Here is a 19126-nt window from a genome sequence, read left to right on the forward strand (position 1 = left end):
AAAGTATGTTTGTTTACTTGTTTACATTAATAACCCTCCTGACTGTACAACTGTAAATTGGGCTCTTACTGTGTTTCACAATCATAGGCAATGAATATTATGTGTTCCTACTCACTACAATCTACTACATTAGCACAAACACACTGAGGGTCTACCATATCCTCACTTGCACTGTCTCACTGTCAGGCACCACAGCTGTAATTTTATTTTTCAGACTTTAGGGAAAAATACTTCATCTTTGAACCGCAGCCACATTTTCACACTTTAAAATGTTCATAAGAAATATATCCCTGCCCTCTGATGAAGCCCTCTAGAGTATAACTCATAGCCTCCAGCTCTAGATTTAGCAGCACTTTTTACTCCTAAAATCATAATTTAAAGCATAAAAAAATAATCTAAGTTCAGTGGTTTGGTGAATATATGTATGTATTATTGTTATGACCATAAAACTACTGAACTGTTTAAAATGTCATAGGAGCATGCCTAAACCTTAACACTCCTTAAGGATGCAAAGATCCTTGAGTGTGCAGTCATGCAAGTTGCAGCCCTATTTCTAAACCTGCCACTCCCCCTCACTCCCCTGCTCGCTCTACCTGCTCTATCTAGGTAGCTCTATCTCTATCTAAGGTAGATCTACTTGCTTAAATTTGAATCTTTATCTTCAAAACTTACATCAGTTAGGTTTCACTGAGCCAGAGGAAATTTGTGGGGTTTTGCATAACAATGTTAAAGTCTTCTTGTTAAGCTAGCACTACCTTCCAGTGCTAATAAGGATATTGCAGCGAAAGTAGCTGAAACAAAATGTTTCACGCACAAAAACATAAGAAAATGTGCTGCGGTGAGGTAAAACTGTGGCATGCTAAGCTACTGCAGTAGAATGTGACCTGCTACTAGAACAGAACTAGACATAGAACATTTAACAGTTTATTAGATACTTGTGGAATATAAATTTGACACTGCCATAATTGTAAATATCAACCTAGTTTGTTTATTTTAGCTAAAAGCATCCTCTGCAGTCCAACCATTTGAGACAACTAAGCTACTTACTTAGTGCAGGCATGTTCTTTAGCTGTAACAAATGTGCTACACTGCAATCCTCTAATTAGCAGATTGTAGTATATTGGACTATGGTCATTTCAAGCTCTTGTGATGTGTAAAATGGCTATATAGTGCCCTATGTTTGTTTGTTTATTTATTTATTTATTGGACTAAAAAAGTCTGTGTTTCCATGAAAAAACTTTTTCCATGCACAACCCCAATTCCAATGAAGTTGGGACATTGTGTAAAACATAAATAAAGAATAATAAACAGAATACGATAATTTGCAAATCCTTTTCAACCTATATTCAATTGAATACACTACAAAGACAAGATATTTAATGTTCAAATGGATAAACTTTATTGTTTTTTGCAAATATTCACTCATGTTGAATTTGATGCCTGCAACACATTCCAAAGAAGTTGGGACAGGGGCAACAAAAGACTGGGAAAGTTGAGGAATGCTCAAAAAACACCTGTTTGGAACATTCCACAGGTGAACAGGTTAATTGGAAACAGGTGAGTGTCATGATTGGGTATAAAGGGAGCATCCCTGAAAGGCTCAGTCATTCACAAGCAAGGATGGGCGAGGTTCACCACTTTGTGAACAACTGCGTGAGCAAATAGTCCAACAGTTTAAGAACAACATTTCTCAACATGCAATTGCAAGGAATTTAGGGATTTCATCATCTACAGTCCAAAATATTGTAATAATATTTCTCCAGAGAATCTCCAGAGAATCTGGAGAAATCTCTGCAAGTAAGCGGCAAGGCAGAAGACCAACATCGAATGCCCGTGACATTTGATCCCTCAGGCGGCACTGCGTTAAAAACCGGGATCATTCTGTAACGGATATTACCACATGGGATCAGGAACACTTCAGAAAACCACTGTCAGTGAACACAGTTTGTCACTCCATCTACAAGTGCAGGTTAAAACTCTGCCATACAAAGCAAAAGCCAGATTTCAACAACACCCTGAAACGCCACCACCTTCTCTGGGCCCGAGCTCATCTAAGATGGACTGACGCAAAGTGGAAAAGTGTCCTGTGGTCTGATGAGTCCACATTTCAAATTGTTTTTGGAAATCATGGATGTTGTGTCCTCCAGGCCAAAGAGGAAAAGGACTGTCCGGATTGTTTTCAGCACAAAGTTCAAAAGCCAGCATCTCTGATGGTGTGGGGGTGTGTTAGTGCGCATGGCATGGGTAACTTGCACATCTGTGAAGGCACCATTAATGCTGAAAGCTACATACAGGTTTTGGAGCAACATGTGCTGCCATCCAAGCAACGTCTTTCTCAGGGACATCCCTATTTTAGCAAAACAATGCCAAGCCACATTCTACACGTGTTACAACAGTGTGGCTTCATAGTAAAGGAGTGCGGGTACTAGAGTGGCCTGCCTGCAGTCCAGACCTGTCTCCCATTGAAAATGTGTGGCGCGTTATGAGGTGCAAAAAACGACAACGGAGACCCCGGACTGTTGAGCAACTGAAGTTGTACATCTAGCAAGAATGGGAAAGAATTCCACCTACAAAGCTTCAACAATTAGTGTCCTCAGTCCCCAAACACTTATTGAGTGTTGTTAAAAGGAAAGGTGATGTAACACAGTGGTAAACATGCCCCTGTCCCAACTTCTTTGGAACGTGTTGCAGGCATTAAATTCAAAATGAGTGAATATTTGCAAAAAACAATGAAGTTTATCCATTTGAACATTAAATATCTTGTCTTTGTTTTGTATTCAGTTGAATATAGGTTGAAAAGGATTTGCAAATCATCATATTCTGTTTTTATTTATGTTTTATACAATGTCCCAACTTCATTGGAATTGAACTCTGTTCTATGTTTGCATATTTGACATAAATATCCATCTGTATAATCATAATAAACCATCCAAGAGGAGATGACCATTTAAAAAACACATTTTTGAGTGTGGGTGGGGGGGCTCTTCAAAATCTGTTGTACTATTTGTATGTATTATACTATAACAACCACAAAGTACTGCATGTACAGTAGTGAAGTGCAATGCAAATGATTTGAGAATTCTGCTGAGTAATTTATTTAGTGCAAGACCTTTCACGCGCATTGGTCTTTTATTTTGTTGTTTGTTATTGAGCACATGCTTAAAACCTACTCACACTTTTAAAAATACAAGTACTTGTATTTGTATTTGTACAAAATACAATACTTTACATTTTAGAAAGATTTTCAACGTAACATGTTATTTACAAAAGTAGCTCTTTAACCTGTTAACTGTCCCCCATTTTGACAGAAACGGCAAGCCCAAAGTGAAAGTAGCACATACTTTGTGCTAAAGCTATGATCTTGGTCTCATTTGAAAGGTAATAAAAAAGTTTTTCCCCAACAGTCAAATAATTGTACAAATTACTGACTCATAGATCTCTAAACTGATCTCTGACTCTTGCCGTGGTGTCAAGACCACATGTTTTGGATTATGATGTCTCTGTGGAAAGTGGCAGGGCTTTGAAGGTAAGGACCCACAGATTTGTTAGCATTTACTCATTCAGTGCTTATGTTGCAAAGGAAAGAAATGTTACTGCTGTAAATAGCAGATCATAAAATGGCTTTCTAACAGTATATTGCATCACTGTATTGCTGGACAACTTGATGCATAAAAATAATGTATAAAAAAATGGAAGTGAATGTTTTGATGGAAGTGTCTCTTAACTGGTGCAGTGATCTAGATCATGAACGATTTTTGTTGTGGGTTGCAGAGTGGGTTGTGAGGAAGCTGGGTCAGTCTAAATTCTTTGTGTTTCCACAAAAACGGAGCATATGAAGACTACTTCAGATCAGAAAGGGAACTACCCTGCTTCAACACTTCACTGCTGTTACTTGCAAAGAGCACCTGTGTTATATTCATGCAAGCACCATGATGAAAGGAGCATGTGCACAAAGCTGCAAGCCTATTTTTCTACTGTTTGAAGCCACTAGATGTACAAATTACTCCAATTTGTCATTCACGACACAACACTTGTAATAAAAATGCCCATCTTTGCTGCATAGCTATGTCACTTCTGGTGTAAAACAAGCTCACTTTACATCTAAATATAAAACTAATTATGTGTCATTATTTTATCATTTTTTATTGTATATGTACCAGTGTAGTGTTTTCTTTTACCATGTTCACTATTACATGTGTTGATTGAAAGAGCTCTATAATGTGAACCTGGCCTGAAGCCTTAAGGATTAGTTTTAGTTAACTTCACAAATATTTGATGGGTCTCAGGACAAACAACACCTCTGCATGTGGGTCCTGGCATGAAAAGGATCCCCTGATCGCACCCCATAAATTCTTCTTGTCACCTTTATTTTTAAGAGTTTGTATCCGTTTACACACATGCATGAGTTATGTTGACTGTGTGTATTTCACTTTCCAGAAACACATAAAGAATTGCATTCAAGCTGGAGGCTGCCCTGGCCTAAATGTCAGCTCCCTGCAGTCTCCTGTGGTCATGGATTTCTTCACCAATCAGCTTGCTGTTCCAGTAGTAGAGTTTGCATCCTCAGCCAATCCAGCAGAGGTACACACACACACACACATTACTCGCTTTAGAGGATACTTACCATCCAGTTTAACACTCAGCTGATAAGATTTTAATGAAATCTTACCAAGAAACAGATGAAGAAAAAAAAACAGTCCACAAAACAAAATAATAATCAGGTTTGATTGCAAACAGGGTATTTTAAGGGTCACTGTTTTCATTATATTTTCCAATCCTGAGAGAGGACAAGATGGTAATTTGTTTAAAACTAGTGCAAGTTTCAGCCATCATGAGTTGTTGAGTGAATTAATTTTTGCTGCTTGATTGGCTGGAAGAAAATTTATCATTTATTATGGTCAGTGTATTTTTACTCACTTTATCCATTTACATTTTCCAGACCATATAAATACAATATATGGCCAAAAGTATATGGACACCTCACAGTCACACCTATATGCACTTTTTGGACATCATCTTTTAAATTGACAGCCATTAGTATAGAATTGCCACTTTCCCTTTGTAGCTGTCTAGGAAGACTTTCCTCAAGATTTTGGAGTGTGTCCCGTTCATTTAAAAGAGCATTTGTGAGGTCAGGCACTGATGCTGGACGAGAAGGCCCAGCTCTCAACTGACATTCCAATTCATCCCATTCACTAGTGGGGTTGAGGTCAGGGCTCTGTTCAGGCCAGTAGTGTTCAGCCACACCAAACTCATCAAACCATGTCTTTATGACCTCTTTTTGTACACCGGAGTACAGTACGCTGCAACCTGAAGGGGCCTTCCTCAAGCTGTTGCCACAATACTGGAAGCATATAGTCTAAAATGTCTTTTTATGCTGTAGCATTATCTTTACCCTTCTTTGGAACTAAACCAAACTATGAAAAACAGCCCCAGACCATTATACTGCTTCCACCAAACTTTACTGTTGCATTCTGAAAGGTAGCATTTTCCTGGCAGTCTGATTAATGTGGTTTGGCAGATGCCAGGAGAATTCTACCTTTCAGAATGCATGTGTAGACATGTTTCCACTGCTTGAAAATCTAGTGGTGGTGTAATTAACACCACTTAAAGCAACACTTGGCATTGCACATAGTGATCTTAGGCTTTTGTGCAGTAGCTCCCAGTAGAAACACATTCGATGCTCCTGATGCACAGTTGTTGTGCTGATGTTTCTTTCAGAGGTGGAACCCTGTAGTGAGTAGTGCAGCAGAGGATAGGCAGTTTTTACAAACTGTGTGCTTCAGCACTCGGCAGTCCTGCTCTGTGAATTTGTGTGTGGTCTAACGCTTCATGGCTGAGTTGTTGTTGCTCATAGATGCTTCCTATGAAAGTGGCACATTTTACATTTTAGCCCTTCCGTGGGACTCATTCTACTGCCAGTGTTTGTCTATGGAGATTGCATGGTTTGATTTTATATACCTATTAGAAAGTGTGGCTATAACATCTGAACTTAATGATTAGGACCAAAGGCCACATACTTTTGGAGATATAGTGTATCTCCCCTTATGACAATGGAACCTCTGCACTACTACACAAACAACTTTATTTATTTATTACCTCCTGACATAACCAGTTTTTTAGAAAGAAAAGTTTAAAGAGCAAAACAGAGATATTTAACCAAATCTGATGTTTTTTTTTTCTTTCAAAGAAACTGTTACTGTGTCGTGATAGGCCCGAATCGTGACTGTTATTACGAACCAAAACATAATCTGCAAAGTGACTCATGGTTGCTTGAACGTTTGAGAAGCACCATATGTTCCTCTTTCCTAAAAGCTAGGCTTGTGACAGCAGTTTGGTCCATTGCACACACAACATCTGCCCCTCTTCCCTGAAACCAAACCCTTTCTGTTCCATTTGCAGCTTCAAGAGGGAGTTTTGCGAACCTAGACAGTGATAGATCAGTGATCTCCAAACCTCTTCCTGAAGATCTTCTCTCCTGTGGAGTTTAGTACCAGCCTGAATCTTATATGCCCCTCTCCATTTACTTAACCTACTTATTTAAATGCATCCAGCCAATCAAGGCTTCTGAAGAAGTTACTTAGCTGGAGCAGGTTTGGCAGATTGTGGTTGGAACTACACTATGCAAGAAGGTAAATCTCCAGGACCAGGGTTACTGACCTCTGCAACAGATACAGCCAGAGCCAGAAGTGGATAGTAACATGCCACACTTACTCCATTACATTTACATAACTCATTTTTAAATAAATTGGACATGTAGAAGCCATTATGAAAAAGAATACTTTATAATCATATTCAAATCTATTTGTACAGAAAAAATGCTTTTACTCTGTGTCACGATTGGCCCCTCCTGATTGGCCCCTCCCAGTCCTGTCCATGTGCTCATGGTGTTTCCTTCCCAGTCTTGTCCATGTGTTCATGTTTGTTTTGGTCTAGTCCGTGTGCTTTTTGTTTTGATCCTAGTCCAGCCCATTGTTTGGTTACTCCGCCCCTGATTGTCCCCACCTATGTCTTGTGATCCCATGTTAGCCCTCGTGTATTTAAGTCCTGTGTTTGCCTTGGTCTGTGTTGGTCTTTGTAATGTTGTTTATTGTTCTGGTTGTACTTTTTGAAGTGTTTGATATCGTTTGGTGTTTGTTTCTTCCAGCCTCTGTTGTTTGTTGATCCTGTTTTCATTTTGTCATGTCCGTCCCTCCTTCTCTCCGTGTTGGTTGTTTGACCCTGGACCGTTGTGGCTATGACCCTGGATTTGCCCCTAATAAAAGTCGCTTATCACAGCATATGCGTCCGCCTCCTCACTCCACGCCACACTCTGTTACAGTCATTGAAATTCTTGCCTTTACATTTTTAAGTCATTTGAAATTAATGCACATTCCATGCATTTTGTTCTGCCAGTGATTCTTTATTCTTCATCCTGATTGGTGCCTTTATTGACCACTAGTCACTCTCTCATGACTAATCATAACAAGGTCAAGGTCCACAACATTGTACATGACTCTGTTTTGCCAATCAAACACAGGCAGCATTTGGGTCAATAGCATTGTGAAAGTAAAGCTTTGATTCCACTGTGTAACAGGATGACCACATATCTTTTCTCTCTTTCTCTCTGTGTTTGCTTTTGTTTACCTCCGCTAGCCACATGCTTTTGTTTTTCTTCTTGTCTCCTCCCATGTCCTGTATTTGGGTTATCTGTCTCACCTTTCTATAGTCTGTAGCCCCACCTTCTCCTTAGCCCCAGGTGTTTCTTGTTTGTTCTCTGTGTATTTATACACCTGTTTGTTTGTCTTGTGTTTTGTGCTCGTTGTTTTGTTTCTCAGGCTCTGTTTTGTGGTTTTCCCTGATGTTTTTTGGTTTTCTTCATTTTCCTTAGCATTTTGTTTTCTTTCAGTTTATGTATCTTGATTTCTGGTGCTCTTGCTTTGTTTCATTCTTTGTTTCATTGCTTTTGTGGATTCTCCTTGTTTTTTCATTATGGATCACAATAAATCCTTGGACTTGCGCTTGCATCCTGCCTCTTACGTTCTCTCAGCTTTACACAGATCACAGGAGGAATCACAGAGCTTAGCTCCCCGAAGAATACCTGAGTTCTGTGAAGGTTATAAATACTGACATTTTGCCATGAATATTGAAAATTAACCACTATGTCATTTACAACGATACATTTATATAACAATACAATCTGCTTTGGCACAACAAGACACAAGTATTGTTTGTTTTTATTTAAATTGAAGATCATAACATTACTAAGTCTGGAATATATAAAACACTAAAATATGGTCTATATGTGCTGCTGTGAGTCATATAAATCTAAAGCCTGAATAAATACTTTAAAAGTCAGTGCCAAGTCAAGAGAAAAGAAAAAAAGATATTACTTGTTAGACAACTTTACGTGTTGCAGCCTATCAGCCTATCAATATCAGTATTGTACACTAATAAACTAAAAACAATAGTATACAGTACCGTGCAGAAGTTAGAGACCACTGGTCAAAATGCTCATTAAGAACAAGTTATTCATTTTCTGAGGAGATTAGATGTAAGGTATTGCATAAGGAGAGGGGGAAGGAAGAACAAAAACAATAAAAAGCCCTTAAAATTCCAGGCTTATAACATGCTAATCCTTATTATTCATTAACTACAGCTGCTTCAGTGCAAACTGGTTGAGCTATTCTTAGGTTATAGAAGTGTGTAATAAAAATTTTGGTCTGAGGGGAGGCTCTGGCCATGTGGGGTAAAAAAAAACTGTCACCATCAGATAAACAGCACGTCAAACTTTCATATTGTAGAGACAGGAGAAAATCTAACCCCACTCTTGCTTCAGATTGGAGCTGGAAGAACCCAAGTTCTGAGTTCCATTCAAAAAGCATTGGGAAGCTGTTGCTTGTTCTTTCAGGCTATGCTGTACGGTTTTTAAACAGCACATCTACATGTATCTACATCTCAGCGCTGGGCATTAGGGCGGCCTTAACGTGGTGCAGAATGGCCGTAATGCTCATGAAACCAGCCCAGCGTGCCCTCCCAAAACATCAGGCAATGGTGCGGAAGTAAAGAGATGCTTTGGAAGGGGCACTTTGACTAGACAACAAGGTTTAATTATGTGGAAAGGATGGATGGAGTGTACAAGATGACAGGTACAGGCATGTATGGGAGATGAAGGGGCCGGCAGGAGTGCAGGGCTACGCAGGAGTGATGAAGGAAAGACAGCATTAACAAGGTCACACTCATTCGTTCTGCTGAGGGAGAGCATATGCAGAGGAAGGAGGGGAGATGCTTTCCACAGCAAGGGGAGAACTGCTTGGATGCAAAACAAGATTATAAAGAATCTATTAACAAATACAATGCAGCATGACATTTTCTTTCCCAATAATGCACAAAATAAAACATTTGAGCAGTGTTTTGTGTGAAAATATTAATCAACGGGTATAATAGTTTGTTGACAGAGGAGGTGGGGTTTCTTTTGCCTCTGGCATGCAGCTCTTTAAGAAAATTTGTACCACGTTCATGACCTTCCTATGGCTCATATGCTGTTTTGATTATGTGCCCGGACAGCATAACACAGCACAAATATTATATTTTGTTGTTGACGACTTGAGGATATATTAAATTATGTTCACTAAAAGCCCGTTTACATCTTGCATTAACATGTTTCATGTCTAAATTGTATCTGGATAAACTTTGGCCAGATTCCGTTAGCTTTTTTACTAAAACGCATCCATGTTGTGATCAGATGAGATCTGATTATGCTTTTTCCTTGTTACTGTTCTACTTTTGTTTACTTTCTTGACATTATAGTACGCGTTGACAAGCTTGGCTTGGGCACGTTCCTCAGCCTGAAATGCGTGAAATCACTTTGTTTGGGGTAAATTTCAGCCTCTCATGTCCTCCATCTCACCTGCTAGTCAGCAGCAGAAGCATTTCTGCTCTCTTAATTGTATTTGTATAATGAAACGCGTTCTATTATTAAATGTGTTCAAAGGTAAACGCAAAGCCTATTTTATCAGGACTGGTTAAAAAAATCAACATTCATATCTTGCAACCTACTTAGTCAAATGGAGTAATGACACCATATGCCAACTTTTCCACCCCACTTTACTGGCCTATGTGTCTCCACCCTTATTGGAGAAGCAGTTGTGATTGTGTGGGTAAAAATAGGCTAAAATTGCACCGTGTATTTCTAGCAGGAATTTGCCAGTGGAAAATGTTTAAAGTGACCTCCATGTGTGTTAACTTCTGTGTGTTAACAGACCCTCTACCACTGCCAGTTTAAGATGTTTGTTCATTAGCATGGCAGCGGTGCTTACGTCACACTGTATCAGCTGGTATTGGATGTTAGTATCAGTGAATTTTACATGTGCCACAAATTGAGCCTGGTATTGGCCCAATACGTGATACCACTATTGGTATTGATGCATCTCTAGGGTAAACAGACAATCAACCAAACATTTTAATTTGACGAGGGCTATTCAGCTGTAGGTGCTGTGGTGGGACGTTTTTTAACAATAGCAGCAGACATAATGTGCTTAAAGAATATTTACTAACTGAATAGCTCTATTTAAAGTGTAGTGACCATGGGCTATATAACAGAAACTTCCTATCTTTTGTCCTAATTTAAGATCAGACTAGGTCAAGATAAGATTTTTCACAACTTTGTATTACAGAAGCAATTTTTATCTTAAATTTTATCATATCCTACAGAAACATATCTCAAGTTAGGAAATCTCAAACAACTCAGCTGAAGTCATCAACTGAGTATCTGTTTCAAAGCAACCAACGTTATGCACACAGCTGAAAGATAAACATATAATCAAATAATGTTAAAAATGTAAATTAGTTGGCTAGTATCCATTCTTATTAGGGAACTGGCCCTGTGACTGGAAGTTTGCCAGTTCGATCCCCAGTACTGACACTGAGGTATCTTTGAGCAAGACACCTAACCCCCAATTGCTCCATGGGCGTCGTGGATAGGGCTGCCCACCGCTTCGGGCAAGTGTGTGTGTGTGTGTGTGTATGTATATTCACTAGTGTGTATGTGGTGTTTCACTTCATGGATGGGTTAAATGTGGAGGTGGAATTTCCCCGTTTGTGGGATTAAAAAAGTATCACTTAACTTAGACAGGTACATTACCAATCTAAAAAATTAAAGGTCAAAACAAAACTAAAGTGCAATAAACTGGAAGTTAGGACAGGTGCGACAGCATCCCCCTACTGTTTATCAGAGCACAACATTTTATTTTACATTTTCCAAAGCTTTAGTGTTAGCATGGCTTGCTAACATTATTCCTTCTAATAAACAGCCATCTGCTCATTATTCACCGCCACCACTGCATTATATTAACTGACTAAGAAAGGTAGTAAAAGGTGGACAGCTGAGAGCATATCTATAGTGTCTGGGATTGCAAAGCACAGTTATAAAACAAAAACTTCTTAAGTGAAACCACCATTTTGCAATATAGATAAATGTAATATCATTATGCCAGTTATAGTTATAGTGGATTGTGCTGCCTGTCACAGTTGCCTGCAAATGCTGGGAATAGACTGTTAGGGCCAATGGGGTTATCCTGAAGTTGGAACAGTGTTTAAGAAATTTAGTCTAGATTTCATTTTGGATGTTTCTGTAGTATAAGATGTGCAGCGGTGCTAGAACTTTTATTTGCGAATCCTTTAAAATTCTGGATTTCTACATATATCTGACCTAAAATGTTATCAGACCTTCATTTAAGTCATGATAATAAAAAGAACAAGAGTAACACAAACATTTTTACTCACTATTGAATAAAATGATCTAACACCTTCAGAAGAGTTGTCACCAACCTTCCAACTGGAGTTGTGCTTTCCTGCAGAGTTTCAATCCAACCTGCATCCAACATGGTACCGCATCCTTACCTAACACCAATACATCTGATTCAGCCAGTCAAGGACTTCTGAGGAAGTTAAATAGCTGGAGCAAGTGTGGCAGATTGTGGATGGAACTAGACTCTGCAGGAAGCGGAATATGTGATTGGAGTGGCAGAGATGTCCACTCCCCACTTAAAGCATTCTGTAATCCAACTGCTGTCTGGGATTTCTGTTTCCTGCTCCGTCATCATAGAAAATATGTCAACTCTGTATGATTTATTTTTATGATATCTAGTGAAAGTCTTGAATGTATAGACAGACACTGCACACTTCATTTTATGAATTATATAATTTGTGGCTATTATAAAATGACAAAACAGTTAACCATTCTGTGCTACACAGGCATTTTTTGGTATGCATGGGCCTGAAACAATGGCCCAATCACAAGCCAGAAAACAGTCAAGGGAAAACATATGCATGTTAAGTGATACTTTTTTAATCCCACGAACGGGGAAATTCCACCTCCACATTTAACCCATCCATGAAGGGAAACACCACATACACACTAGTGAATACACACACTCTAGGGGGCAGTGAGCACACTTGCCCAGAGCAGTGGGCAGCCCTATCCACAGCGACTGGGGAGCAATTGGGGGTTAGGTGTCTTGCTCAAGGACACCTCAGTCATGAACCGTCAGTACTAGGGATCGAACTGGCAATCTTCCATTCACAGGGCCAGTTCCCTAACCTCCAGCCCACGACTGCCCCAAAATGTATCAGATATTACACTGATAAGAACAGATACTAGCCAATTAATTTACATTTTTAACATACATCCATTTTCTAAACCGTATCTCTGTCAGGGTCACGGGGGGTGCAGGAGTCTATCCCAGCAGTTATTGGGCGGAAGGCAGGATACACGCTAGACAGGTCGCCAGTCCATCACAGGGCAGACAGACAGTCACTCACACACCTAGGGGCAATTTGGCATGTCTAATGGACCTGACTGCATGTCTTTGGGAGGAAACCAGAGGTAACCCACGCAGACAACATGCAAACTCCACACAGACAGGACCCCGGTCACCCGGCTGGGGAATTGAACCCAGGCCCTCCTCGCTGTGAGGCGACATCGCTACCCACCACACCACTGTGCTGCCATTTTTAACATTATTTGATTATATGTTTATCTTTCAGCTGTGTGCATAATACAGAGAGTCAGTTGATGACTTCATCTGAGTTGGTTGAGATTTCCTAACTTGAGATATGTTTCTGTAGAATATGATAAAATTTAAGATAAAAGTTGCTTCTGTAATACAAAGTTGTGAAAAATCTTATCGTGACCTTGTCTGATCTTAAATTAAGACGAAAGATAGGAAGTTTCTGTTATATAGCCCATGGTCACTACACTTTAAATAGAGCTATTCAGTTAGTAAATATTCTTTAAGCACATTATGTCTGCTGCTATTGTTAAAAAACGTCCCACCACAGCACCTACAGCTGAATAGCCCTTGTCAAATTAAAATGTTTGGTTGATTTTCTAAAGGTCTGTTTACTCTAGAGATGCATCAATACCAATAGTGGTATCACGTATTGGGCCAATACCAGGCTCAATTTGTGGCACGTTCTGATAGGATAGATCTCCATGATTGGTGACCACTGTTGTAGAGTGAGCACTTTGGTATAAGTGATAATCAGTCATCAGTTGGAGACCTATCAAGTGTGCATGTGGCTGACCCAGCCCTATTTATAAATCATCAATTTCTACAGATCTCAGAACAACAGCTGCCAAAATAATTTAGGTCTTTGGTCTTCACCAGTCCACTGTAAGATAGATGTCTACATCCTCACATTATCACACTACCACCTCTGTGTTTGACTGTTGGTATGATGTTCTTATTGCTGCATGCTGTTGGCTTCACACTAGGTTTAATGGGACTCCCGTCTTCTAGAAAGTTACACTTTCACCTTGTCAGTCCACAGAACATTATTTAAAAAAACTTGGGGGTCAATAAAGTGTTTTTGTCAGCTGTGAGATGAGCCATCATGTTCCCCTTGGTTAGTAGTGATGTGGATACTGGATACTATTATGGATAATAAGGATATTATTTTTACCTGTCCTCTTCTAATGTGGGGATCATGAATGCTGACCTTATCTGAGGCGAGCAAGGCCTGCAGTTCCTTAGATGTTTGTCTGGGTGCTTTTGTAACTTCCTGAATGAGTTGTTTCTGCACTCTTGAAGGAGTTTCAGCTCCACTGTTAAAGGTTTGTTCCATTTGGAGATCATGACTCACACTGTGGTTCACCAGATTGGCAGATTTCAGAAGCTTTCTCATCTAATTTTTTTTGATCATGGCAAAGTGTGTTGCATGTTGAAACCTTTTAGTTCTCTTCACATTGCTGGAAAGGTTCTATTTAAGTGGTGTGCAGATTAGCAGGGCTGGCAATAATCAGGCCTGGGTATGTCTAGTGTACTTTATCCCAGTTACCAACTAAAAGTGGTTAATTTGTTGATTGAGTAACTAAGTGGGTATTCACACAGGGCTGGCTGGTGTTGGATAACTGTTTTCCTTCATTGAATTAAATCATTTTACTCTGGGTGTCTTTGTCTTAAATTAAATTCTATTTACAAAAAAACAGTGAATGTAACAAATATGCAAAAACAAAAGCGATCAGGTGGGGACAAATACTTGTTTATGGCAACTCTGTTTGGCCTGTGTTATGCTTCCACAACGGAGAGGTGTGAAACACCAGAGCTGATCTGTATACACAGATAGCACCCTGTGGGTACTATTGCTCCATCACAGACGATCTTTATCTTAAAAGCACTGCTCACACGATACCTTTATCTCTCAGGAATTTATTGTGTTGCCTCTTGAACACAAAGAATTAGAGCTGAGTTTGAACACTCTGATCACGGCCTGATCTTTTGTAGTGCTTATATACTATCGCAAACACCATCAACGACAAATGGACTCAGTCCGTGCCAAGTTTCACCAAGGAAGAGTGCTGATTTGGTGATTTGGACAGAGATTTTAGAAGAGAGATGTACACTGTGTTTTCTTTAACTGCATTTTTGGCTTCCTTTAAACTTTCATCTATTTGCTGTGCAAGAGACAACTTCATAAACTAATGGCCTAAGCATATTTAAACCTCATTCTCTCTTTCTCTTCTTGTGTTGTGGTGACACTTCCTGCGTGCTGGTTTGTGCATTTGTCTCATCCAGCACACATGCCTGGCTAAGCATGCACTGGGCAATACTAGTGTGCCTTAAACTGTGAAAGTAACCTTTTCCTGGCATTCGACCCATCAGGCTGCATTAGAGTAGAGTGAGGCTGTACGTTGGGGAACAGCCTCCCCTCTGCTGCTTTTGCCAGCATCAAACAGCTCCAGGAGCCTTCCCTCTCTCAACTAGTGGATTCAAAATGACACTCTGGCTTCTAGGCTTTCAGCGCTATACCCTTTTTTTTAATGCCTTTGCTTCTTTTTGTGGTGAGAGGGTGTTAGTTTTTGGTGAGGGCTGAAGCAAATGTATGTGTGTTGGGCATGGGGTGTATTGGTGTGAATCTGTGTGCGTGTGTCTGAGTGAAAGTATACTTGAACCCTGTTTGGAAAATTCAGTTCAGTTTTAGGTATCAGTCCCTCCAGAAATTTGCAGTCATAAATTTGCACAAATTCAACCAGCCCTTGCAATATTTGCAAGTGTTTGTGATTTTTACCAGTTACCACATTATTGTTGCATTGAACATTTAAATCAAATATTGCTGGTGTCTGAAGAAAACCTTGTATATAATTTGAAAACACCTGTTACCCTTTACATTGTATGTAAATTTCATGACAGATGGATCAAACAAGTACCCAAAATGACTTGGGAAAAAAGTCTGGTTCACTGCCTTACATTAAAAATTCTTTCTTCTGTAAAATGACCTTTTTGAAGATATGAGTTTTTTTTTCTGACAACAGTGAAATACTAGTGAGTCAAAACATATGATCACTCACAGATGAAGTGAATAACATCTTATAATAGTGGTGCATGTCGAGGTCTGGTATATATTAGATGGTCAACCATGTAGTTGAATCTCAGAGAGGAAATGTTGATTGCGGGAAAAGTGGGCAGGCAGGAAAACCTGAGAAACTTTGACAATGGCCAAAATGTTATGGCCAGATGATTGGGTCAGAGGCTTTTTTCAAATTGATTTACCTACATTTCTAGTACAGGGTTTCCCATCGCTCTGTTATCATTGATATTTTGTATTTTTATGGTTATTACTGCTATAATTGATATTGATTTTAATGATATATCTACAAATTAAGCATTATTATTTCATGCCACAGCCATCTGTGACCAAATGTCCAAGAGCTGCTAGCAAAGGTGGGCATCTGTTAGCTGGCATAACACAATTGGCACTTAGTGCTCACCTCCAAGTGTGTTAAGCTGCCCAATGACATTGCATTAGCAGCAGTTTGAAAAGATTCACTGGCACTTTACGTGAACATGTGCTAGCCTTTAATCTCCCAGCCTGGTAGCAGTGTGGGGTAAACCCCACCATCCCAGCCTGGTAGCATAAATTGGGTAAACCCCACCATCCCATAAAAATTGCTGAACACACTCCTACCAAATATGAATTTGATCTTACGGAAATAACAAAGATGAAACTGATGAATAATGTAATTGTCATTGTCCGTGTGCAGCTTTGACAAGTAAGAGCCACTGTCACAAGCAGCTTTATAAAAATCCAGACTCAATGAGCTAGCTTGGAAAAAAATTCCCTGAGCGCATGAGGAAAAGAAAAATTCCCTAAGGGCATGAGGAAAAGGCACAAAGATGAACCAAGACTAAAAAGGGAATCCTTCCTCTTCTGGGCTGCATCGAGTAGTGGAATTATAGCAAAAGTTTAGGTTTGCAAGTAGAATTAAGCATAAAAAATGAAACAAATAGGAGCTCAGTATTGTTATTTTTCTACAGTCTATCTTTGTAGTGCATTTTCCATATTTTTCCCAAATAGCTGCTGCTCACAACGCTCCGGCTTGTTTTATGCATGAAAAGCTACAGCCTAATGCATTGTGTCAGATGAAGGAGCTCTTTCTTGGCATGCTTCAACTTTTGCTACCAACTTTCCCCCTCACCAGATGGCAGTTCAACGTCTCAGGCTACAGCCCTCGAACTGCGGGTCAGAACTAATCACCAACTTAAGCAGGTGCCCAAATGTTCTCAGATTTGTCAGTGGCAGCCCTTGAGGATACCTCCCCCCATCTAGAGTTCACTTGGATAAATTTGGGTTTGCTGGACATGAGCTGGGAATGTGTTCAGGTTTTGAGGTCAGATATTCTCTTTGAGTGTATGCAAAACTAATCACATTAGCATTATGAAGTTGCTGCAGCTGGAAGCCAGAACTCCACGGGCCCGTGATGCCTTGGCATCATATGGCGGCTCCTTGCACTGCTCCGCTGCACTGAATTGACAGTTGAGCAAGGACCATCGCAAAACAGCTAAATCCTGCCATCTGGCTCTTGCACATCAAAGTGACCCCATGTTGTAGTGGTTTTCTGATTAGGCTGTGAAATGTACAGGTGTTGTATGCAGAAGGTGTGGTGTGACACTGTGCCAGTCCTGTCAGCTTAACAGATTCAAGGTGCAGAATCAGTAAGGGCTTCCAAATATTAAGGGCTAACTGATATAAAAATTGGCAGCAATACCTATAAGAACTTTAAGAATTTCCACATTTGATATGTTGTCTTTGTCCTTGTATGTTCAATATGTTAAATATGAGGATTTAATGATTTTCCCATCATTGCATTCTGTTTTATTTACATTTTGCATAGCATCCCAACTTTCTTGATGGGGTTGTAAGAAAACATATAATTGTTGCTGCCCTTTGTTGTAGTTTAGCCATTTTCCTGATTTCTGATAAGTTTGTGTTTATGATCAATTTTCCATCTCAGTAAAGATGAGGTAAACTCTTGAAATCATTAGTACCCTCACAGGCTGTGGGCTAAACCATGAAAACATTTCTTTTCAAACCATGAAAAAGCATTTCTCTTAACTTAGCAAGAATTGTTGGCAATAAAGTTTTGAATACAGTTTTCTAAAATTCAGTTTGTATTGTGGCGACAGAATCCCAGATGCATATTGATAAAAAACAAAGGTAGTTTAATAGAAATAAACCAACAGTCATCAAAAAAGGAGCAAAACATAAACAGTAATCAGAGTCCAGCCAAAAAAGTCAAAACACAGATCTGATCAAACAAGCAAAGGTACCAGGGGATGAGGCAGAAGTCGAAAATGAAACAAACGAAGCAAAAGGTCAAACAACACAGAATCAATTAGAACAGATAGGTAACGCTCAGTAGTCTCAAAGAAACAATACCACACAGTCTAACTGAAGCCCAGGCTTATATATTGTACTGTATCAGTCATATGACCACACACACCAGTGAAAAACATTTAATAATCAGGAGATTGAGATCGCTGATAGGAGTGTTTGCAAGAGTTCGAAGTCACATGAGAATCCACTGTATCCTGGGTAATGGAGTTCTCTCCATTGCTGGAGTCTGAGTGCGGATGTTCAGTCACTTGATCTCCCAGAGGTTTCTGGGAGATGAAGTCCGATGAAGTCCATAGGAGGATCCGAATGCATGACAGTAGCATCCCACCAAAAGAGTCTGGGTGGGCCACAGAACGGGGACGACCAGGACGACCACTCCTCCCACCACCGGATCTATGACCAAGGGCCAAAACTGTCGAGACACTGGACTGATAAAGGTTTCCCCCTGTGGTCCCTCAGACAGGTATGCAGAGAACAAGTGAGCCTTTTATGTGGACATCCTCAGGGGCGAGGAGCTGGCCTTTCAGAGTGCCAAATGTGAAAGTCCTGGATGAGACCTGGATCTAAGCACATCCTTGGCTGTCACCCAACATTGTTCCTCAGGGCCATATCCCTCCCAGTCCACCAAGTATTGCAGGAGCCCGCCATGTCTCTGGGAATCCAACAGTCTGTAGACAGCGTATACTGGAATCCCTTCTATCAACTCCGGTGGTGGGGGTGTAACATCTGGTGTCACCTCATCTAAAGGCCCTGTAACCACAGATTTAAGAAGAGAGACATGGAATGAATAAACTCTGTACCTTGGGGGCAAGTCTAAATGGTAAGTCACCTCATTAATGCATTTAACTTAATCTTAAATGGACCTTTATATCTTAATATCTTAAATGGACCTTTATATTTAGGCAGAAGCTTACAACAACTCCCCTCTGGAAGACGGAAGTCTCTTGTAGCAAACCATACTCAGTCTCCA

At 39.9% G+C, this 19126-nt stretch overlaps 1 protein-coding gene across 1 annotated transcript in view; it reads left to right on the forward strand.

Annotated features, from left to right (window-relative positions):
- Positions 1 to 19126, forward strand: part of LOC108442514 (inactive N-acetylated-alpha-linked acidic dipeptidase-like protein 2) — a 352526-nt gene that overhangs the window by 261071 nt on the left and 72329 nt on the right. The window contains exon 10 of the mRNA XM_017722591.2: positions 4438 to 4581. Within this exon, the coding sequence (XP_017578080.2) occupies positions 4438 to 4581 (144 nt within the window). The remainder of the gene's footprint in view (positions 1 to 4437; positions 4582 to 19126) is intronic.

This window comes from Pygocentrus nattereri, chromosome 15 (genome assembly GCF_015220715.1).
Source record: "Pygocentrus nattereri isolate fPygNat1 chromosome 15, fPygNat1.pri, whole genome shotgun sequence".
Lineage (NCBI taxonomy): Eukaryota > Metazoa > Chordata > Actinopteri > Characiformes > Serrasalmidae > Pygocentrus > Pygocentrus nattereri.